At 40.5% G+C, this 23351-nt stretch overlaps 3 protein-coding genes across 4 annotated transcripts; all 3 read left to right on the top strand.

The window, feature by feature from the left end:
* Positions 1–403: 403 nt before the first annotated feature.
* gng10 (guanine nucleotide binding protein (G protein), gamma 10) lies at positions 404–2471 on the top strand. Its single transcript, XM_069673635.1, has 3 exons — positions 404–576; positions 2082–2209; positions 2311–2471. Exons 1-2 carry the CDS (start codon positions 496–498, stop codon positions 2205–2207), a joined length of 207 nt encoding a protein of 68 aa, XP_069529736.1. The 5' UTR covers positions 404–495; the 3' UTR covers positions 2208–2209; positions 2311–2471.
* Positions 2472–5761: 3290 nt separating this feature from the next.
* btc (betacellulin, epidermal growth factor family member) lies at positions 5762–12513 on the top strand. Of its 2 annotated transcripts, none has more exons than XM_069673695.1 (5): positions 5762–5978; positions 6733–6831; positions 9739–9859; positions 10161–10307; positions 11314–12513. In XM_069673695.1, exons 1-5 carry the CDS (start codon positions 5939–5941, stop codon positions 11447–11449), a joined length of 543 nt encoding a protein of 180 aa, XP_069529796.1. In that variant the 5' UTR covers positions 5762–5938; the 3' UTR covers positions 11450–12513. The 2 variants fall into 2 exon arrangements, with proteins under 2 accessions (XP_069529796.1, XP_069529795.1); XM_069673694.1 differs by having other exon boundaries at positions 11308–12513.
* A 7105-nt stretch (positions 12514–19618) lies between these two features.
* On the top strand, positions 19619–21450 carry rxfp3 (relaxin family peptide receptor 3). Its single transcript, XM_069673648.1, has one exon. It carries the CDS (start codon positions 19916–19918, stop codon positions 21137–21139), a length of 1224 nt encoding a protein of 407 aa, XP_069529749.1. The 5' UTR covers positions 19619–19915; the 3' UTR covers positions 21140–21450.
* The last annotated feature ends 1901 nt before the right edge of the window (positions 21451–23351 follow it).

The raw sequence follows: 23351 nt of genomic DNA, 5'->3' as shown, positions 1-23351 counted from the left end.
TTCTTTGTTCTCCAATGACAGAACAGCATAGAAGAATCACTTCCACCTGTTGTCGCAACATGATTTCCTGTAAGAATGACCACTGGGGTTGTTGTCTGCCACCTTGTCTGCAACCAGGTTCTTGTCAACATTTCAGAAGTTGTATCTGTGATAAACATACAGCAAAATATTTAAACTGCTGTTAACTTAGAATAATAATAATACAAGAAATTAATGCAAGAAACAAACAAACGCACAATTGTAAGAAAAAAAAAAAAAAAGTAAGATGTCTAAATACTTAGATAGGTGTGTGAATAAAGTACACATGAGCTGAGTGTTCTATCCCTCCTTGTTTCCTCGTTGGAGTGGACTGACCTCTTTGGAAAGAAACCCAGCCCTGCTCTTCCTTCACCAGCGTTTTCTGCCCATTAGTGGAGTCCGCTCCTGTGTTGAAAGACCGAAGGGAAGTTTCTTACAGGGAAATTTTTCTCTCTACCCAAAACAACTTTCACCGACATGACATCTAATTCTAATTTATCCAACATGAGACGGCTGGTGGAGCAGCTGAAGCTGGAGGCCAGCGTGGAGAGGATCAAGGTAAAGAGAAAAGAAACACAACAGAAGATGATAAGAGATTAGGCTTTACTCACAAGCCTTTCCTGATTAGTTTAACTAAGTTTGTATGAAATATGAGCACTGAAAAAGCAACAGCTAACTGTATTATAGTCAGCCTGTAACTGTTTAGATATTTGAAAGTTAGTTTATTATCCACCTACTTTTTCTATTACAACCTGCTTATTAAACACTGCCACATAACTTCTCCTATTATTCATCATTACACACACAGTTGTGAATTTAGAGAATGATGGAAATAGTTAGTGTGCTCTCCCTCCTTAATTGAATACTTTCAAGTGTTGACACTTTTACATATACTTAGAATACAACATGAATTATTAAGACTTTCAACACATGTAACAGTTTGAATATTTTCAGACTACTTATAAGAAATGTTTTCTATCCTACTTAGACTATCTTAGACTATCTTGATGTCTTCTGTTTTCATGTTATAATTGCCTACTCTGCATGTACTCTGCTTTCAGCTGCTTGCTTCTGTTAATCTTTTTTTATTGAGGAAGCGGTAATAAAATATTCAATATTACAGATTTGTCCTCATTTATAATTAGGAAAATAAAAAGCAAACACACAAGTCAGCAAGCAAAATAACAGAAGGAAGAAAAGACACAAAAAAAGAGGGGGAAAAAAACAAGGGTACACAATTATCCCCTCCCCCGACCCCGGGACTTTACTTACTGTCACTCCAAAGGGGCTCATCAATGTCGTGTAGTTATCCTGAGTTTGCATCTTCAAAGTACTGAAGAAGAGGATGCCAGATCTTGTTAAAGTGCCTCAATTTATTTGATAGTGAGCCAGAATTTAACTGGTGGGGCTTCTGTTTTTTTTCAAAAACATTTTAAACAATATTCAGCTCTTAAAATTATGAGGGACTCATATTTATTAGTAAGCAGAGAGTCACAGGTTTCTCCCTTTCCCATAGGCCCTCAACTCTGCAGTTACTAAGGCCACAACTTACGGTTTTTATATCCCTATATATCTTCATAACAACGGTCTGATATCGAGAAATAACTGACCTTGGAATGCCGTAATCAACCAATCAGAATCAAGTATTTAACACAGCCGTGTAATACACTATACTATCTTATACTATAATTGCAATTATTACCGTTATATTACTTAAGCACTTTTATACTGCACCTTATATTGTACCATATCGTAAACCTTAGACCTCATACCATACTGTATTATCTCATCCTGCATAACATGTCACTTTATCTTGTCACTTACTCCTACTTGCATACCTCGTATTTTTAGTTTGTCGTTGTACTGGGGATTGATAAGGGACTATCTTATCTTATCTTAATAAAGACTATAAGCAAACAAATATTATCCAGCCATTTATAAAGGGCTCCTCTTGTAATCTATCACTGCCATTGTTAATGTTGATACGTTGTTAATAAAGGAATGTTAATCAGTTGTAGGGGTTTAAAAAGAGGTATAAATAAATCTGTGTTTTTGTGTTCCAGGTGTCCCAGGCGGCCGCAGAGCTGCAGCAGTACTGTCTGCAGAACGCGGGCAAAGACGCCCTGCTGGTCGGCGTCCCCACAGGCAGCAACCCCTTCAGAGAGCCGCGCTCCTGTGCTGTCGTGTGAAGGTCAGAGTCCACTAAGTTTGCAGCCTTTATTTGTATATATCAGCTGTTATTGTGGCAGAATTTCAAACGAGGAATAAAATGATTTGCATTGTTTTGCATAGGAAGAAGAAGCGGACACAATGGCGGCATCGAAGACCTTTTTCATTGGTTGTTAATTTCATTAAGAAAAACACATGAAAATGAAGTCTTACACTTTTTTGTATTTCAAATAAATGTCTTGTTTTACACAACTGTATGCCTTAAATATTATTTTGCTTAACAAATTAAAGGCCTTACATAATTCTCATGTCTATATTTCTTTACCTTTTGAAAGCTACTGCTGTGAAAGTTGACAGAGATCATCTCTGCAGCGTAGAAAGCGGATGTTTATAGCCGGGCTCTAAATCACGCCTTGGAATCTGGTGGAGTCGGAGCTTCCTGATGTTCAGTCTAACTTCGGAGCACGAGGGAGAGAGAGAGGAAACTGGGTCTTCCTGTTCAAAACTACAAACACACTCCACACAAAGTCACACTTCACTCCTTCACTGAGCTTTTATAGACTTTAGATTATTATTCACAGGCTAAAGGCGACGCTGGATTAGAAATAAAATATGAATCATCATATTGTAGGAAGTGGAAATTATGAATCATGTTTTATTTAGATCATTAAAGTCACTTTTTTTGTGTAAATATTCAGTATAAAAGTGAACTACTATATTTGAAGATGTCGACATTGACCCTAGTAACTGTCTAGATCAGCTCTAAAGAGGTCTAACCGGTCATGAGCTCTCTACTTTGCCACTTCCTTTTCCTCCCTGTACACTGTGCATGGACGAGTCTCAATAGTCATGTTGATGCCTCCTTTCCTTACAACCTTTGTTCAGATGCAGAACACAATGAGGGCATCAGGTGTTCCTCCTTTTTGATACATCTTACATAAAAATGAGCTCAAACTTTTTAGTACATTTCAACATGTGCTTTGCTTAAATAGGATACAGAGAAACATTGTTTTTGTCCCTGTATTAATTACTTATAAGTACTTATAAAGCACTTTAACAACAACCTAAATGCATGAGGTGTTAAGGTGTAACTCTGGGGATTTGGTGCAGGTGCAACAACTATCAGAGACATTGGTTTAAACCAGTTCAGAGAGTTCAGTGTGTTGTAAGGGATTTAATGCTTATTGCACAATCCGTCTGCTACCCCCTCACCACCTCAGCGAGCGGCAGATTGCCCTGCGTATGAGGCGGTTTCTACACTTCTTTTAAGGAACAGAAATTAGCACTTTTCTCAGTCACCCTGTGACGCAAAAGAAGACGGTAAAAGAGCACAGGTGTAACTCAACCTGTTTAAACTCGTCAGAGGTTCATGACTAAAAGTTTGAATCAGGCCTGTGTGTTTGGTACAGTGCAGTTGGTGTGTGTTACGCTGTATAGAAACATAGCTAGATTTAGACTACATTTTCTTAGTGCTGTCTGTGCAGGTTGAACAAAATCTTGCACTGCTCCACTTTTATTGGTGCAACTGGCACAATCTGTTTTTCTTTTTCCTCCTGATGTTTTTGTTTACTCTTCTAAATGACCGACCTGTTTTTTCACATGCAGATTAAATCAGAGGAAAAGTATGAGAGGCAGTTTTTATTATAACTTTAACCATTACATGCTGTGTTAGTGCATGTTGTGGGGCTGGCTCGACACGGATGAGATAAAAATCAAAGGTGAAAGTGGGTTATCATAAACCAACCATCATTTTACAAGACATGTGGAAAAATACTTATTTAAAGTGACAACTTACGCCATCTGCTGGTTACTTCCCTAATTACAAACATTTCAGCTCTATGAAGCAGGGACAGCTACTCGGGGGAGAAGTATTCAGATACTTTATGAGGCTAAAAGTAGAAATACAACAAAGTTAAAGCCCTGCCCTGAAAATGTAACTTAGGTTAAGTATTATCAACAAAATGTATATAATTTTCTGCTTTTTCACCACTGTTTCTTGGTCAAATCTCTGCTAATACTTCAGAGAAGTTTTTTTTCCTTTTAAAATTATTTGATTCATGTCATATATTCCAAATACTAGAGAAATGTTTCAGGTTTTTATTCAAGGTAAAAATGCTTTTCACTTGGTCACTTGTCTTCTTGTGAAAAACAGATAATGTCGGAGGTTTACGTGAGCTAACATTATTTATAGCTATATCATAAAAAATTGAAGGTATAATCGAAAAGATTTTCATTTAAATAAATGTCTGTTTAGTCTCTATCCATCACCGAAGGAGGTACCACAATGGTGATTGAGCCTATGGCCCACTGATGAAGCCTTTGCATTTGCAGTATTACAGACTGGGTGTCACAAGTGGCGCCCAGTTAGTGACGCGTTTTCCATCAGCCAGCAGTGGTTGGTCTGCCAGAGAGGGTAGGCGGAGCTAAGCGGCTGCTTTTCCGCTCTCTGCAAGTGTTGCGAGTAAACAGTAATCTACTATGACTGAACAAACAAAGAAAAGATCGATGACTACAGATACAACTTCAAAAATAAGTGAAAATCAAAAGAAAAAGAAACAAACTTGACGCTCAGATGAAGACAAACAATCTAAAAAGGAAAGCGACCGTTAGCCAGGAAAATCAAGAGTTACAGTTGGAGCCAACCGTGGACGTCACACATGCAGCACTGTCTGGATAGCTGGGAAGTGTGCTCCCGCAATTACCGTTTATCGCCATAGGTGCCGCCAAAGAGAACGAAACTAAGATCTTCGAGATTACCACTTTAACTACATAACATAAATAGACATGACTAAAAGTAACGTGAATAAAGCTTCAGAATATGAGATATATTTTCATCACTAATAGTGTTTTTTTGTTATTATTATTATGAATGAACACAATAACTCCCATGATTCCATGCTTCTTTACAATGTTATCAAACTACGTCTTTTGTTATTGTTTTGATCACTGGACCCCTAGTGGTAGAAATTACATTCTGGGTACACGTACAAGTAATTTGTAACTACAGCTATGAGATGAATGAAAAGATGGAAAAGTACAATATTTCTCTCTGTAATGTAGAGAAGTATAAAAAGGTTTAAAAGTTTCATACTAACTTTCTGCCTGTTGATACTGAGCAGGAGACCCACGAGCAGTTTCATGTTTCTGCAGTGTGTTACATTGTCTGTATCTGTCAGGCTTTCTAAATGTATCTCTTTCCGTTGGTCCAAGGAACCTGAAAAACTTCCTTAAAGAGAAATTCAATGGAAAATACATGTAGGAACTTGGCTGTTAATCTGTTGTCTTCTTCAATGAGAGTTGAACCTGCCACTTCATTCTAAGGAAACCCGCGCATAAAGGTGCAGTTGTTCTTGGACGAGGAAATAACCGGCATAGCTTGAAAGGAGTCGTATTCTCCTTTTAAAGGTGTGGGCGGGGAGCAGAGTTAGGTTTCAGTGCCATCCCCCTTTTCTCTATTCTCACACACACACACACACACACACACACTGTGGCGCAGTCCAGTCCAGGGAGGCACTTTGAGCTGTGTGTGTGCGTGCTTTGGTTTTAGCCTCAAGCTTTCTGGATGACTATGAACTTAACCGCCATCAATGAAGGACCACGATACGACACGCCACTGGGGAACCTGCGCGGCTTGTCCACACCTTTTTCAAAGGTCAACGACCTCTGAGAAAGGCTTGACCCAGTTTCACTTCGATTTGTCAATGAAACTGAACTTTCATCTATCGGATGAGCGCTTTAATCAAGTGAGGAGATGGCCAAGGTGTACAGACTCTATGTAGGCCTAATAACAGGTAAGATTTACTGTTGCTTTATCTTGTGTTCACCTCCATACTTATTGTATCGTTAATGAACGGCTGGCTTTAATATAAGAAGTTGGCAGCCACAGACGCGCTTATTAAAGGGATGTTTATGTATAATGTTGTTCAAGGCAGACGCTCATTTTCTTCTGAAGATACATAAGGTTAAAAAAGGCCACAGTGTCAGTCAAGTCTATTGTTGTGATTGTTGGCACACTTCTTCACCACCCATGTGCCTTTAAAGCACTGCAGCTAAAGCCAGTTTGAAGACAGTGCTCTCCCGGCAGAGCTATATTTGTACAGTAGACTTCAGTGTTGAGTCCATACACCTGCAGTATATCCCCTGTGATTACTAATCCTTGTCATAACAGGCTTCCCTAATGTGGAATATTCTCGTATGTATACAGGTTTATATAGTGTGTGTGGTAAACCCAGACTGCTCTGAGACTGACCCATTAATATGGTTCTGTTTAGAGCAGTAAAAGTGTGTGTTTGAGAGAAACAGTAGTGGGCGTGATCGAGAGGAATCACCTCTCTCTCCTACCCTAAAAGGCTGGCTGGCATCATGACTCAGCAGCAATTCAATCCAATATGATTGTATGTTTTTTTCCTGTCATCGCTTACGTAGATCCTATACTGTGGTTGGAATGTGATCGCAAATGTTTGCGCATTGCGCACATGCGTATATTTGATTGTTGTGTGTGTGTGTGTCTGTAATTGCCCTTTTTGTTTGTGTTTCTGGCTGCAGCTCTGGCTTTGTGCAAATACTCTGAGGCTGAGTGGAATGTCACCGAGGAGACTGCCAACCGCACTGTGTCCGACTGTCATCACAGAGGCAATTGCACAGGTAGATATGGACAGGAGGCGGGTCCTTTGTGGGGTCATAAATGTTGCCTTGAAGTGAAGGTTTATTGGAAAAATGGGAACAGCACAGATGTGAACGTGCAAACACACCTATGCCTAGAAACACGGGGGGGAAAAACACAGAAAGAGAGGGAGGGTTAATTGTAGAGGAGTCATATTCCTGGCCGTCCAGAGAGCAGAGGAGTAATTAAGGTGTCTGAACTGGTCAGCGGCCTGGACTGGTTGTCAGCAACTCCTCTGAGTATTGTTGAGAAGCAGGGTCGACTAACTCTGCAGAGTATTTGTTCTTCTTACAAGCAAATATACTTGCAAATCATGTATTGTATTTAGGACTCTTGACATTTACTTTTACTGAGGTGTGTGTCTTGTAGGCATGTTTGAACTAAAAAACCTGTTTCAGATTCTGATTCAAAAACTTCCTGTTTAAACTATAAAAGTAAAGGTATCTTTCGCTAACACTAATAAGTGATTTATAAGCTGCTATATCATTTTGCTTTATACCAAAAGCTAGGAGATTCATACCACTCTCTAATCTGTACACTAAACATGAAGCAATAACCAGCAGCAGGTTAGCTTAGCTTAGCAGAAAGATTGGAAACAGGGGTATCACCCAACTCCCTTTTAAACTAAAACATGCCATTTTACACTATTTAACATACAGTTTAAACAAATTGACATGTCAAAGTAACTACTTAGTCTAGGGGCTGCTAGAAGTTTGCATTCCTTTCAAGGTTAGCTGTTTTTCCTTAAGAGCTCAGCTAAACTAGCCAACTGCTGGCATGCTACAACCAGCAACAGGTTAGCATAGGAGAAGACTAGAGACAACTCATGACAACAACTTCCTCTAACACCACAACTATTAATTTTTGAACTGTATTCTTTTCAGCTATAACCAACTACTAACCTAATTAAAACCAGCGCAAGGTTAGCTTAGTGTAGCAGAAAGACGTAGGGTTAAATGTAACTCATCTCTCAACTTCATTTAGGAACATAACTTGTAATTTTTATTCTATGGCAACTTTACAGATGAAAGAAAACTGATTATGTGTTTACATGAGCTTTGTTGCTGGTAGGCTTTTTAATTATTTCGAGACTAGCTGTTTCCCACGTTAAGCTAGGCTAATCTAACCAACTGTGGGGCTGCTTAAGAGAGCAGATTAGCTAAGCTCGGCAGATAAATATATGGGTGAATGTAACTCATTACACAAATAAGAAATGTGAATTAAATAGATTAGGTCAAGGAAGATGTTTTTAATCATTCCTAAGGTGTTTCCACAGTGAAGCTAAACTAAGCTAACCAACTGCTGGGCTGCTTAAACATGCAGCTAACGATAACTGATAACTGATTTAATGAGCCATTCGCAATTTCACTGTACGGGCCATGTTAGCTAAGCTTGTACAATGAAACAGGGGTTAATGTAACAAATTACTCAACTTTCTTCTAACAAATGTAACTTGTAAATTAGACACCATGGCTTTTGTACATAGTCAATGGGAGATTTTACATGTTAATTAGTTAGCTTTGATGCTCATAGATGTTCTAATTTCAGTTCAGGCCAGCTGTTTTGCTGTTAAGCTAAGCTAAGCTATCTAACAGCTGGCTTTAGCTTTATGTATAGTGAATAGACATCTACTTAACAAAGCTGACTCTCGTCCAGAAAGCAAATTAACATATCATCCCTTTGAACTCTGTAACTGGATATTTTTCTTTACAACAAGGAAGTCATGGCAGCAAGCGGGGCCTCATGTTTCAGCAAACAACAGAGGCGCTCTCATTGAAGTCACCTGAAAAGCAGTATTCTTTTACAAGCTCATTTTCCAAAGATAATTTCATGCGGATGGGTTGTAGAGATAGCGGCAGCTAAAAGTGCTATGTGTAACTGGGGGTCAAAGGTTCAGCATTGTGACCTAGCCTACTAGCAGTTAGGATGTTTTAGTGTGTATTTGTTTGTGGCATAGGAAGACATAGACAGGAAGAACGGGAATTGTACTGAAACGGTATCCCACTTCAGCATGTTTATGTAAAGAACAGCTAAAATTTCGGCACGTGGTTAATAAGACCTCGATGACACCAGGCTTTTCCTGGCACTGATTCATCAGGACTTCTCTCCGGGTCATATTGCAAACAGTCTATTAATACACCAGACCATGCCAGAAGGTGAGCGTGTACGTCAAAGAGGCAAGCTGACAGAATGTGACACAGTTACAGAAATAGTTCTCGACACTTCTGAAAATGAGATACTTAAAAGTAAGGTGACAACATCAGCGCCACTTTAATGTCTGTACGGGAAATATTACGTGACAGCCAGGAGAGATGGCTTAGCTTAGCAGATGGCCAAAGTGTTTATTATTGAGATTAAGAGGTGCTTTGAAGTGGATTGTGTTACTTTCAGATAGAGCCGGGCTAGCTTTATATGCTAAACTAAGCTAGGCTAAGCTAAACAACTGCTGGCTGCAGCTGTAAATAAAAATAGTTTCCTCGTTATTTCTTTGATCACAATTTAGCTCATCGTGTGAGTATTTTACTAGGGATCGGCGCCGATATTCGGCATTTTGACGCATATCGGCATTTGCCTTTTTCTTTTTCTTTTTTTTATTTTAAATTTATTTATTTTTATTTTTTTCTCGATGGCCGATAAGAGATCAATTTAAAACTGGGTTATTTTGGCTCTGATGCATATGCTTAAAGGCATTTAAACAAAGTTAAGTGTTGGAGTTTGTATTATTCAAAATTTTGACGCCAATATTTTCACTTTTACTGCAAATGAATATCTGCTTCAAATATCGATTATCGGCCTCCTTGACTACTAATAATCGGTATCGGTTTTCAATAGTTTGCATACTTATACGTTAGATGATGAAATGCTGATTTTTCATTTGATCTCTCCAGCAGACCCAGAGGATACAGGACAGTGGAACGGCCACTTCTCAAAATGTCCCGAGGAACTAACACACTACTGTGTCCACGGGGACTGTCGTTACGTTAAAGAACAGAAGACAGCATCTTGCAGGTGAGAGACATCTACTGCAAAAAGGATGGAGGTGATGGTGATTAAAAAATGTATAAAGAGACAGATGTAGTATTAAAAAGGCAGGCAAGAGAAAGTCAAATTAAAGACAGAGTCAAAGACAGAGTTAAATGGCAAGGAAGAAAAAAAAGAACAAATGAAATTGGCAGTAAAGTTTCATTTGAAGTACAGTATGTTTGTGGGTTTTAAAGTTTATCACAGTCCTGATATATTTAAAGAAGCAGACAGACTCACAGAGGGCTGCAAGGAAAAAGTAATGAAAGTGTCTTTTCTTCTCTTTTAGGTGTCTGCATGGTTACACTGGGTCCAGGTGTGAATATGTGAACCTGGACGTGCAGATAGGAGAGAAGCGAAAAATCATAATTATCTGCGTCATCACATTGCTCGTTATCCTCGTTCTTCTTATTGTATTCATCTGCTTTTGTTCAAGGTAAGCGACATAAGAAATGGGTTTACTGGTCAATAAAATGTACTGAATAGTTTGACATTTTGGGAACTGTCCTTTGACGTTAAACCCGCTGTTTTCAGTTCCTATGCTAAGCTAAGCCAACCGGCTCATGACTGTAGCTTCATATTTGGGGTACTGAGATGAGAATGGCATGGAATGGTATCTTCTCGTTTCATGCCCATCAAGGGAGCAAATGATGGTTCCTGCTGTTTTCATTGTCTATGCTAAGCTAAGCTAGCCGGCTGATGGCTGTATATTAATACTTGCCATACTGAGATGAGTGTTATGTATCTTCACATTTAATGCTAATCAAGAGTGGTATCTGTCTTCCTATGTCATGTCCATACAGAAGACAAATAAGTGTTTCCTGGTGTTACTAGTCTTTATGCTAAGCTAAGCTAAGTGACTGCTAGCTGTAGCTTCATATTTGGCGTACTTAGATTAGCGTGGTATCAGTCTTCTCATTTCATGTCTATAAAGAAAGGAAATAAGTGTTTCCCACTTTTTGCTGCTAAGCTAAGCTAAGCTAAGCTAACAGGCTGCTGTTTTTATTGTACTAAGGTGAGAGTGGTATCAATCTTCTCATTTAATGCCCATGAAGACGGCAAGTGTTTCCTGATGTTAATAGTCTCTATGCTAAGCTAAGCTAACATGCTGCTGGCTGTAGCTTGGCATACGGAGACAAGCGTTGTATCAGTCTTCTCAATTAATACTCATTAAGCAGGCAAATGTAGGTTTCCTGCTGTTTTCAGTCTTTATGCTAAGGTAACCACCTGCTGGCTATAGCTAAACAAGTACACTAAGATGATCAATGTTCTTGCTTAATTCTCGTCAAAAAGGCAAACAAGTGTATTTCCCGTGTAAGTTTTGACCTGTTCTTTAAAAAGGAACAAATATTCCTGACTGGCTTTGCTATTACTGCTGCACTTAAATGAATTGGATCCTCCGTATAATGTTTGTGTAATGTTTACACCTCTGTCAGTCGCAGGTGCAGATTGTGTTGGCGGAGGAGAAGACGGAGGGAAGAACCAAGGAACGGGACGGAGAAACTCAGCATGATGGACACTGGTGCTGCACACACCACCTTAGACTCAACAGAGCCACCACAAACCGACGGTGTGTGAGGAGAGTGTGTGAGCACATGCGCGACAACAAAAATAGGAATTGTTTAGACATGGGGACCTGAAAGGATTTTGTCCATTAATGTAACAGCTGCTGCCCTTTGTCTCACAATGACAGCCGAGTGCTATAGGAGGTCCCCTCTGTGCTGGACTGAGGGAGGCCTGCTCAAAGGAAGGACATTTCTGGATAAAGTTTTGGTCTTGCTGTTTTTGATCGAGCAGGAGCGCAGGCGTTAGCACCCTTCCCTTAAAGGGCAGCTCTGTCTGGAAGTTGGCTGAAGCTTCAGAACAAAGAAGATGCCTTCCTGGATTTACGATAAACACAAGTTGGAGACGAGTGTTCAGCTGGTTGTGCGTTGGCAGGGGAGTTTTTTTCCCCCCACTCACTTGTAGCCTTTGACTTGGCACTGCAGCCTGCATAGCGCTTAATAAATTGTTGCTATGTTGGAAAAAGCTGTGGCACCAGCTGTCAGTGAGTGATAACAGTTGATCGGGAGAAACTCAGCCGCCGCAGAATTAGAGGAAAGGAACTGTGGGAAGAAACTACACGCTATGCTCTCTTTTGGGAGCTCTTTCCATGTAAATAGAAACACTAAATGAGTAGAAATATGCAATATTACAAGCTCCAGTAGCTACAGAATGCTCTTTAAGTAAGCTACAGCTTTGTTAATCACAAAATCGACCGTTATCTTAATTTATTCACAGCAGTGTCTCCATGTAAACTCACACAGAATATTGTTACTCATCAACGTTAGCAATGCAAGAAGAGCCATCTATATACTAAATAGTGCAGGTATGGACTCCCGGGGTTTGAGGAGGACAAGGAGAACTTGTGCTGAAGGCTTTTTTGAACTGTATATTTGGAGCCGAGCAGCGTCGGAGCTTAAGAGGCAGAACAGCCGATCCTGTGTGTGGAGGCTCCGACCAAGTGAAAGTGTTCCACTGTACGAGACAGCTTCTAAACTGCCAGCCTTTCACTGGACTTTTAATGTTTATCTGTATTAAGATTAAATATAAACGTAGAGTGAAGGAGTCAGTGAAGTCGCTTTTTATGTCACCTATCAATAAACAAGTGTACTGTTAATGAGCTGTTTAGTTATTGAACTGCTTACAGCATTTTAACACAAATCCTTACAGATTAAATACAGTATAATGCAATGTCACATTACGTTGCACTTTATAAGAGAGGTTACTCAACATGTGATTGAACTTTGGTAACAGTTTTATGGTGTTGTTGTGCTGCCATGGTGCTGAATTACAAGCTGAAACCAGAAGTGTCTTGTTGCAGCAGTCATAATACAGTGTAGTCCTGTGACATAACGAGACTTAATCCTGTTGGAACAAGGGAATTATTTTGTATACAACTTTTAAATGTCCTTCTTTAAAATGTGCTGTCAGAAATGTATCAATTCTGTGTCAATATATTTATAGATTCAAATGCATGAAATTGATAGCATCACAATGGAAAGTGGAAAAGGTGGGCAAGGGGAATCTAAGTGTAGTCGATATTAACGTCTGTTTATTTTAGCTGAACAAATAACCGTAAAGTCGACACACACACCTACAATGTGTAAATAGATCATTTTTATTTCATGCATACTTATATTGCAGAGCGCCTACACTACCCAAAATGCAACTCGACCACTGGCAGTTTGGTCAGAGATTTTGATGTGGTATGCTAGTGGCTAATAGTATCTAAAGTAGCCACGAGCTACACACCTTTTGAAGAGAGGAGGAGCTAACAGAGGACTGTTTTTTCATTTTCATACTTCTTCTCTTTACCCCCAACTGATGCTGACCAGTGTCTGTATATAGTAAAGATGCTATATGCTCTCATTGTACGAACTATAAGCCAAAATAGCCCCTGTGATAGGCGCTGCCATCTCACCTGGTGATGAGATTTGGAGCCAGAGCTGCGCAGTACAGAGCGGCAGGTGGAGCCGCCATAGCCACTTCCGCTAACCAAAACACGCACTTAATTTACCGAAAATAAACAGCAAGGATCCCGCACGTCGGCGTGTTTAACAGCAGAACAGCTTCTTGTGTTGGTCTGAAGTTAGCATTCTCAGACGTGTAAACTTCAATGACTGTAGTGATTGTTTTAGTTACGTCTCCTCTCTCCGTTCCTCCTCTACTCTGCTAATCCGGAACAGATCGGCTGCAGGAGCAACAGAGCTGTCAATCATCCTTTTTACAGCATCAAATAACTAATTAAAACTAAACTTGTCAGAAAAATTAACACTTGGATGTAAATCAGGATGATAAGAACTAACTATAATGACAGAAACCATGTTTGAGAAACATCTATTTTGCGTGTATTTAGATTTTATAGTTTGACTCATGTCCCATCTGTTAACATGGAGGAGGCGGGCTTTATGACCTATACTGCAGCCAGTCAGCAGGGGGCGCTCCAAATGTTTTGGCTTCACTTTTAGGGAGCTGTCATGTCGTCCTTCTTTTTATATAGTCTATGATGCTGAAACAGGATGTAAAATATTTTCAATAATCAATAAATATCTGTAAGTCCCTATCGCGATAACACAACGGTGATTTCTTACACCATTGATCAAAGACATTTGCTGTAAAAGAGAAGAAATAACAATGGGTGCTGAGCTGACTGTCCTGTGAAAGATCTCGAGCTGCTCACAGTAAGTGAAATCTTTCCGTCAAACTGCAGGGAATGGTACACGAGAGAGGTTGTAGAGAGGACTACAGGAACCTCCTGCAGTCTGAGGCCTGTCTAAGCACAGCTAACGCAACGCATGTTCTCCATCTCACCTGTGTGTGAAGTAGTGTTTTCCAAACCCTGATAGCATTTCAAGGCTCCTTACATCAGCGGAGTTAGCAGGGTTATGTAGACGAAAAAAACCAAGCTCAATGATGTGACTGACAGCTGACTGTTTCGATTTCTGGAAAGTGAGGTCGAATGAGGTCCAAAAACACACCTACGGCTACAGCTTATCCCTGTCGGTGCTGCCAAAGAGAACGGAACACAGGTGAGATTGCGACCTTTATTCATTTAGTAACGGCAGAGACTTGACTTGCTCTTGACTTCTGTTACCCTGAAATTTTTGGCTCCAAATGCCTGAAAAGAAAGCTCGTCTCAGGATCTATTTCAAGGAAACTAAGCAGCCGGAGAGTGAATAAAAATGTTATCAGAAACCTTGCTGTAGAAGAAGAGAAGAAGGATACAGAATTTCCGCTCATAAGTTAACTTTTATATCCCCTAACTTGCCTCAAGGGCATCTATTCTGTGCTCTGCTAACGATGAAGGCGTTTGGATCTTTCACCTAATTGACCCAGCTGTCTTCAAAAGGGTGACAGCTGAGGAATGCCGGAGTTTCTATATGAGGGGCGTGTCTGAGGGAATGATAAGAGACAGATACCAAACAAACTGTGCTGGATGTTTGATATCAACCAGACGCTATAAAAACTCTTTCATAAACCCTGACCAGTAATCCTGAAAACGCCTCTGTGGACTTCTAGCAAATATTACACTTGAGTACGGGTAGATGTGACAGCAGGCTTCCTTCAGTGCAGTTTTCACACTGAATGCTAACAGCTCCATCTGTTCCCTGGTATGTGTGCAGGCTGCAACAGCTGTGCCATGACTACCAAGCAGTTTGGCTGGGAGAGATCGCAGCACACAGGGGGCCATGTATCAGCACCAGAAGTGAACGCTAGGAAGTGTTTTATCTTCTTCTTCTGTTACTTTCAATTTGTGTTCAGTTTGTGCAGTTTGTACGACTACCACTGGAGGTCAGCAGAGGATCTGTCACAGTAACATTAAAAACTGAACAGAAATATTTAAACTAAACTTAAACTATTTTGCAGCTAAACTTTCTTATTTCTTGGCTGTTTTAATGTTTCAAAAACATGAATGAACATAAAAAATGATGATGCATTGTTATGCAGTAAATTTAACTGCTTGAAAATGAGATATTTTTCAGTGATTTTCCACCCAAAGGAAAAATAGAAACTTAAACCACCAGTTTGTCACTTATAGAGCCATCAATCCTCATACAAAGTAAATGACAGACATCCTTTTGTTGTCTTGATACCTACATTCTCATACGTGTCTTAATAAGTTAATCTTTAACATGAGAAAGACATCTGCCTTTCCATGCATGGAACTCTGGTGATGACTAAAGTCCAGTTCGGATCAATGATTCGCAACGAGACTGGATGCAACTGCCAATAGAATCCCTTGACCTCTGATCGTAAACATTCTAAAACTGGGCCGTTCACATCAAAGAAACGCAACGCAGCTGGCCGTCTCCATAGCAACAACGCACTGACATACCCCACTACTTCTGCGTTACAACGTAGCTGGATTTCTGTTATCGTTATAAAAAGAAATGGATGACAGTGACAGTGACATGGAGCCGTCTTTGGCTACTGCAGCACCAGAGACAGGGTGCCTACGCCAGCGTATGCTGTTTCCTGATTGGCTGAAATGAAATAGCTACATCAGTCCATTCTAAAACTGCATTTGAAGTCAAATCTTTTGCAACTTCATGCAACGGCTTCAGACGCACTGCAACTAACCAGTTCACACCGCTGCAATTTCCTCTGCAACATTCTTAAACTGTTTTGTTGCATTGCGAATCATTGATCTGAACTGGGCTTAAGTCTTAGAGTGAAACCACCTCTGACTTGTGTCTTCTCAACATGATCAGGACACGCAATCGGTGTCAAAGGTGAGTCCATCACCCGGGTGATGTAAAATGGACATAATAACATCTCATGCCTGGGGGTAGAAGGTAGCTTTGGGGTAGCTCAGTCTATAGGGACTTGGCTCGGGGCGTATGTCCATGTGCAGCCCCCTCACTCTGACATCTCTCCATTAATGAAGAGAGAGGAGCCATCCACCACCATTTTTTCTTTGATCCATCAAGGTGTTATGAAGTGGATGATCCGTGTTGTTAAGAATGGGCTAAACCTTCTTCACAGTCTCCTGATATTATGAAAAGTGCCTCAGGATGTTTAGTCTGTATCCTGGCAACTGTTACATGGAGAGCTTCACATGGAACTTCAGCAGTTGCCTTGGGTGGGATGTACACCAGTATTGTTACATGACTGAATTCTCCTGGCACACAGCATGGTCGAACACCAACCGCCAATCATTCAATATCTGGACAGCACATCCGGTTCACAAACAAAGCCAGACCCCCTCCTTTTTTCTTGCTGCTAGCTAGACATGTTTTCATTCAACCTGGTTTCAGCAAAACACAGAAAACTGCACTCATGGTATACTTTCTGAGTCTTCACCAATATCTCAAGCTTCACTTTTTTTGGGCAGAGAGTTGACACCTCCCACGACAACTGATGGTAGAAAGGGCTTACATCTCCATCTCCAAGTCTTCACCTCTGCACCAGCACGGCAACCACGAAAACGAGCTACCAGACTTTGCTGCTACCAGTTGAAGCGCATGTTCTAGAATATAGTCACTATGCTGTGCGAATGAAGGACACACGACTTTTAAGTTCAGTTCTAATTTTGGTCAGGACAGATCTGCTGCAGATTTGTCCTCCTCCTCTTGCGTTTTTTCATCTTCCTCCTTTTTCCTCCATGTCCTTTTTCTTTACCTCCTACTCAAAATCCCCGGCCAGACTCACTGCCGTGCTGCAGCTACAGTATTTCACAAATAGAAATCGGTGAAAGGACCAAACACATCAGTATTGATGGAGTTCATGCCCTGCTGATTTCCTGGATTTTGAAGCGAGTTTGCTTTTTCATTCATCGAGGATCGATGCTGACGGCACACTTGTTCCGACACGATTCTGTCTGGTGCGTTAATTAAAAGTATGTTGCACGACAAACTCAAGAAAACTGCCTCAAGAAAACTTACCACCGTGTTGACCTTACATCCATTAGTAATATTGAGATTATGCATTTCGAGTAGGTTATGATTTCCATCCGAATTTCTTTTATGAAACAGTTGCTGGTCCTGCTAATCTTACTAAGAGCAAATACTCCTGTTTGTAGTTCTGTGCTAATGCTAATGTAATAGAGACAATCTAATTGGAAAAATTGCATTTGTTTTTTTAAAACACCTAACATAAAAAGCAAACAATGTTTAAGTCATGATGTGGAGGCGATGTGGTCATACGGATGGACACCACACACATCTTCTGGAGTTACCCCAAAATAGAGCCGTTCTGGGACAGAGTGAACTCAGTACTGAATGAGGTGTTAGGGTATAATATATAATATAATATTTATATATATATATATATATATATAATCCCCAAGAAGTGTTCCATTCTATATCTGGGTGATGTGACGACAGTGGTTCTGAAGGAGGATAATTACTTGGTAAAAATCCTACTGGGTTAGCTAGCTCACAAGAAACTGTCTTGGAACAGACCCACCCAGACATAGACAGTGCTTAGATATAGTACAGGAAATATGTGTGATGGGAAAAATGACATATTGTATAAAAGTGAAAGCAGATGAGTTTAACAGAAAATGGGGGGAAAATTGTTTAGGTAAAACTGAATCAAATCACTGCCTGTAATATGCAAAGAAGCTAGTCCTTCTATTCCTACTTAGAGTGAACACTCCTGTTTGTAGGTCTATGCATCTTTGGTTACCCAGTTTGTATAGGAATGCTAGTGTAATTTTATGTTTGATGTAAAAGTTGTAAAATTTATCAAATCACAGCCTTTAATTTCAAAATAAGTAGTCCTACTTATCCTAATAAGAGTGAACACTCCTGTTTGTAGTTCTGTGCATCTTTGGTTCACCAAATTGTATGGGAATGCTAATGTAATTTTCTTTTTGTTGTTTAAGTTATAAAACTGAATAAATTCACTGCCTTTAGTGGGAAAGTTGCTAGCCCTGCTAATCCTTCTGAGAGTCAACACTCCTGTTTGTAGTTTGGTGCATCTTTGGTTCACCAGTTTGTAAACGTTTTAAAACTGAATCAAACTACAGCGTTTTATTTGAAAGTTAGTAGTTAGTAGGCACACTTGTCCTAAAAAGAGTGAACACTCCTGTTTGTAGTTCTGTGCATCTTTGGTTGCTCAAATTGTATGGGAATGCTAATGTAGTTTTCTTTCAGTTGTAAAAGTTGTTGTAAAAATGAATCGATTCACTGCCTGCACATGGAAAGTTGCTAGTCCTGCTAATCCTCCTTAGAGTAAACACTCCTGTTTGTAGTTTGGTGCGTCTTTGGTTCACCAAAATGTATGGAAATGCTAATGTTATTTTATTTTTTGTTGTAAACGTTGTTGTAAAAATGAATCAATTCACTGCTTACGGTGGGCAAGTTGCTAGTCCTGCTAATCGTTCTTAGAGTAAACACTCCTGTTTGTAATTTGGTGCATCTTTGGTTCACCTGTGAGTCCTGTCCCCCTTAAATTACAAAAAACGCAGTTTGCTTAAAGTAACATTGTAGTAGACACTAAACCACTGCAGCTTGTGGAAATTAAATTTAAAATGTGAGTGACATATTGATGTGGATCACCCTTGCTTGTCTGGCACATCATACTGTGCACATCATTAAACCCTAATGATTCTAACAGGCCTGGTTGGTACTTACAATCTAATTACTGCATCATTACCTCCCTGATTCACCTCTCCTCTCCAGATAACTGAAGTCCAGAGTCTCCGGTCATGATGACACCATCCCCTCTCTACTCCGCAGTTCATCCTCCTCTGAAACAATTCTTCCCCTCATCTCCACCTGCATGCAGCCGGTTTCATCTGCAGACAGAAGTGAAAACACCATGAAACAGTTTGCATTCAAACACACAGGCACAGTGAGGTGGAATCAATAGGAAGTAAATTAAAAGTAATAGATGGTTGAATCTGCAATGGAGCGACTGTGAGTCAGATCGTAAAAGCTTTTAACAGTAACATCTGTAACCTTCACTACAGTCAATCGCTCTGTCTCTTCCTGTGTGTGTGTGTGTGTGTGTGTGTGTGTGTGTGTGTGTGTGTGTGTGTGTGTGTGGTGCTGTAATTACACAGTCGATTCAGGAACAGTTGGCTTTTATTGTAAAACTAATTAACTCCATGCAGTGTAAGTTGTTTTGAAATCTAACTCAATTAGATGTTTCCTTCACTTGAAATGAGCTTTGGGACTTTATTTTTTAACTTGGCACGGCATACAATCAGAACCAAGGACAGTGCCAGACTGCGCCTGAGCGCTGCGTCAGGACGCTTTTATATTTTCACGGATGGAGAGCTGAGACGCACAGAGAAAAATCTCAGAGCGACACGGAAACCTGAGGAGAAGCTCCGTCACCTCTCGGAGACGCACAGCCCTCCGGTTTTATTGTGGATACTTTAATTCTCTAATAACTTACAAGCTTTTCAGTGTATATTAACGAGGCATTTTATTAACAATAAACATGGAATCTGGCGCAAGAAGCAAAAGTCAGAGGGTTTTTCTCCAAGAGGTGAAGCATTTGGATTTACGGGCATGACTTCAGGATACATCATCTGGGATTTGAACCAAAATGTCTGGAGAATCTACGGACACTAATTATGAAGGCTCAGCAGTGATCGATACTGCAACCTTCAACTTCAGCGGTGTTCTGAACACCTTTAACCGCTCCTACGGGGACTACTTCCACCTGTCAGACTTCGATAAAACAGACTTTGCGGGAGATGGCGCCGCTGTTGTCCGGATCATCATCTCTGTCATTTACTCCCTGGTTTGCGCGCTGGGTCTTGTTGGAAACGTACTGGTCCTGTATTTAATGAAGACTAAACAAATGTGGAAAAAGTCCTCAATTAATCTTTTCGTAACTAGTTTGGCTGTGACTGACTTTCAGTTCGTGCTGACTCTGCCGTTCTGGGCGGTGGAGAACGCGCTGGACTTCACGTGGCTGTTCGGCAAAGCGATGTGTAAGATCGTATCCTACGTGACAGCTATGAATATGTACGCCAGCGTGTTTTTCCTCACTGCCATGAGCGTGGCGCGGTACTGGTCTCTCGCCTCTGCGCTCAAAGGAAGGAGGCGGCGTCCGCTGTGCTGCGCCGCGCGGTGCATCACTGTTTTTATCTGGTTTGCCGCTGTCTCTGCCGCTCTGCCGCACGCGGTTTTCACCACAACGGTAACAGTTTCCAATGAGGACTTGTGTCTCGTCAAATTCCCGGAAACAAACGGAAGCGCGCAGCTTTGGCTGGGACTCTACCACTCTCAGAAAGTGCTGCTGGGATTTGTGGTGCCGCTAGGAATCATCTCTGTCTGCTATCTTCTTCTTTTACGCTTCATCACATCCAAAAACATCAACACATCGAGCGCAAAACGGCGCGCAAAAGTCACCAAATCTGTCACCATTGTGGTTTTATCCTTCTTTCTCTGCTGGCTGCCCAACCAGGCGCTCACAGTGTGGGGCATCCTCATCAAACTCAACGCGGTTCATTTCAGTTATGAGTACTACACCACGCAGGTGTACGTCTTCCCCGTGTCCGTGTGCCTCGCGCACTCCAACAGCTGCCTGAATCCCGTCTTGTACTGCCTGATGAGGCGGGAGTTCAGGAAGGCGCTCAAGAAACTCTTCTGGCGGATGACCTCGCCGAACATCCGGCCGATCACAGCCACCACGAAGCAGGAGATGGACGAGCAGAGGCACGTGCTGGCCCCGGTCAGCGCGCCCGAGGAGCCGGCTGTGGTGTTTTACCCTCCGGGGGCTGTGATGTACAATGACAGGCGAGATCTGCCAAACAGCCATTAAAGGAACACGCGGACAGCTTTTTAAACCCGCTTTGTTCTTTTATAGCGTTGCATTTATTTTAATTGCTCCGTTTATTGTCTCGCAATTGTCTGGAAAAATTTCTTGAATATTTAAAAAGATTTTGTAAAGTGCTACTTGCTTTTCATTTCATTGGTCAAGTGTGTGAGAATAAACACTCAGGTGCTCTTGTGTTGGTTTTCAGTGAGGAAGAACAACCTGCGTAATCATACAGTGGGTTTTAAAGGAGCAGCAGCCTGTCCTCATGAGGTCCACACAGTCCAACTTCAGGTGTTAGATTTTGGGGGGGAACAACACGGGGGAATATTGGCTTAAAGTTGTTTTAACATAAAAACATTGTACATGCAAAAAGTCTTTAAAGTTAATTAAAGTATATCATGTTTTATGTGCTTATTTTTAAAAGGACATGTCAGAGCAACCTGCCAACCTTATCTCACATAAATCCTTTATTTATTATTCAAAAAAATGTGTTTGTAATGAACACAAAGGCTGCACTCATGCCTCCTAATTAACAGTAAATGTGAGCAGAACTGCATTGGTTATAGCAGGCGCAACTGACTTCTAATGCAACAAACAATAACACGAGTAATTCCGTGCATTACATATGTTCAAAGCAAATGCACAGCAACCACAAACGCTCACTTTCCATGTCAAAGTAAGGACAAAAAGCATCCGTTGATTTACAAAGTAATGAGCAAACGCGACTGGAACACTGCTGGTAGCTGCCTGCTAGCTTTAGCTAACGTTAGCCCGACGTAAAGAGCATTTAACAGAAGTAGCTTACTTTTAGCTCACCAAGCTAACTTACAATATTAATGCAGCTCGTCCAGACCTTCCTCTTCTTCATCCTCCTCTTTATCCTCCATGTTTGGCATCAAAATGTCTCTTATTACTTTAGCAATTACCATCCTCATTGCTGTAATTAGCTGTCTTCTGATGTCCTCTGCCAACATCATCCACTTTCCCTCGTCTCTTATCAACAACAAAAGGGATGCGGAAGTTCTTGTATTTCACCAAATTGATTTAACACTTGTTGTAATTGCTAGCCTAGCATCTACAAAAGTAATATACAGGTATGTTTATGTTGTCCCACACATACAATCAAACTTGAAAGGAAAGTCGCGTACCAATCAAATCAAACATGCAGCAAAGGTTAACGGTCATTTTCACTACGTCACTGCAACGTCATAACAAAAATGAATGTCGTAAAGAACTATGAATATATTTATTTATCGATATAAATATAAGCCAGACTGATGTCGCTATATTAATTAATTACATATTTTATTCAATAAAAAAATTTAATTTAAAAAATGAAAAGGGGCGGGGCTGTTTAATGAAGGGCTGGGCCAGGTGGGCTACATGTTATCCTGGATAGAGGTTTTTTTTTCTCTTTTTAAAGCTCCTGTGAGGAGCTTTTCGCTGGTTATGAAACAGACTGAAATTAATTCTGATTATTCTATATGACCTACAAAAGCAAACCAGACCATCAGCGACAAGATTGATTATTTCTATGTAGTTATTTTTAATGCCTGAAACTGCTGGCGGGGGGTAGGTGTCAGATGAAGCGATTAACTGCATGCTGCCTTTGTTTACATTTTCCAGGGCAAAAATTTAAAGTGAGTGATACATATAACTATTGAAGAAAGCAGGATGAGATTTTTTGTTAAAACACCACTTAAGCATGAACAGGACATAATCAGCAAAGAGATAAGAGGTAGGGCTTTGTCCACAAATCGACTCAAAACAGAAGTTGAAGATTCAATTAAACGCTGGATTCAATTCCGGCTTATTCCAAATAGATTAAATTGGTTGAATTATCATCAATCCTATTCTCCTGCTGCTACCCTCCAGGCGTCATGTGTGTGCGTTTGTGTGGTGGTGACAGATGGTAACAGGAAGCACAGATTCATATCTGACAAGAGAGGGACTCACAGGAGTCTGGCAAAAACCACAACAACATCCGTCCTGAGATAAATACAGCATTCATTTTTTTAATTAAGCAGCTCAAAGCAAATGGACTAACTTCCTGCACATACCGGCAGGCTAATCTTATAAAAATAAATGGCTAATTGCCCCAGGGACATGGTAGGCCTATTAAATTGTTGGTAGCTCTTGGTAAAGTGTCTGTTAGCTTCTTGGGGCGAAAAATAACATGAATTAAAATAATAGTTAGAAATTCAAAATTAACCTC

Source organism: Semicossyphus pulcher, unplaced genomic scaffold, assembly GCF_022749685.1.
Source record: "Semicossyphus pulcher isolate SPU_LCO1_2020_fin unplaced genomic scaffold, fSemPul1.0.p SCAF_22, whole genome shotgun sequence".
In the NCBI taxonomy this organism is placed as follows: Eukaryota; Metazoa; Chordata; class Actinopteri; order Labriformes; family Labridae; genus Semicossyphus; species Semicossyphus pulcher.
The sequence above is the reverse complement of the archived record's forward strand: the minus strand, read 5'-3'. Positions and strand labels throughout refer to the sequence as shown.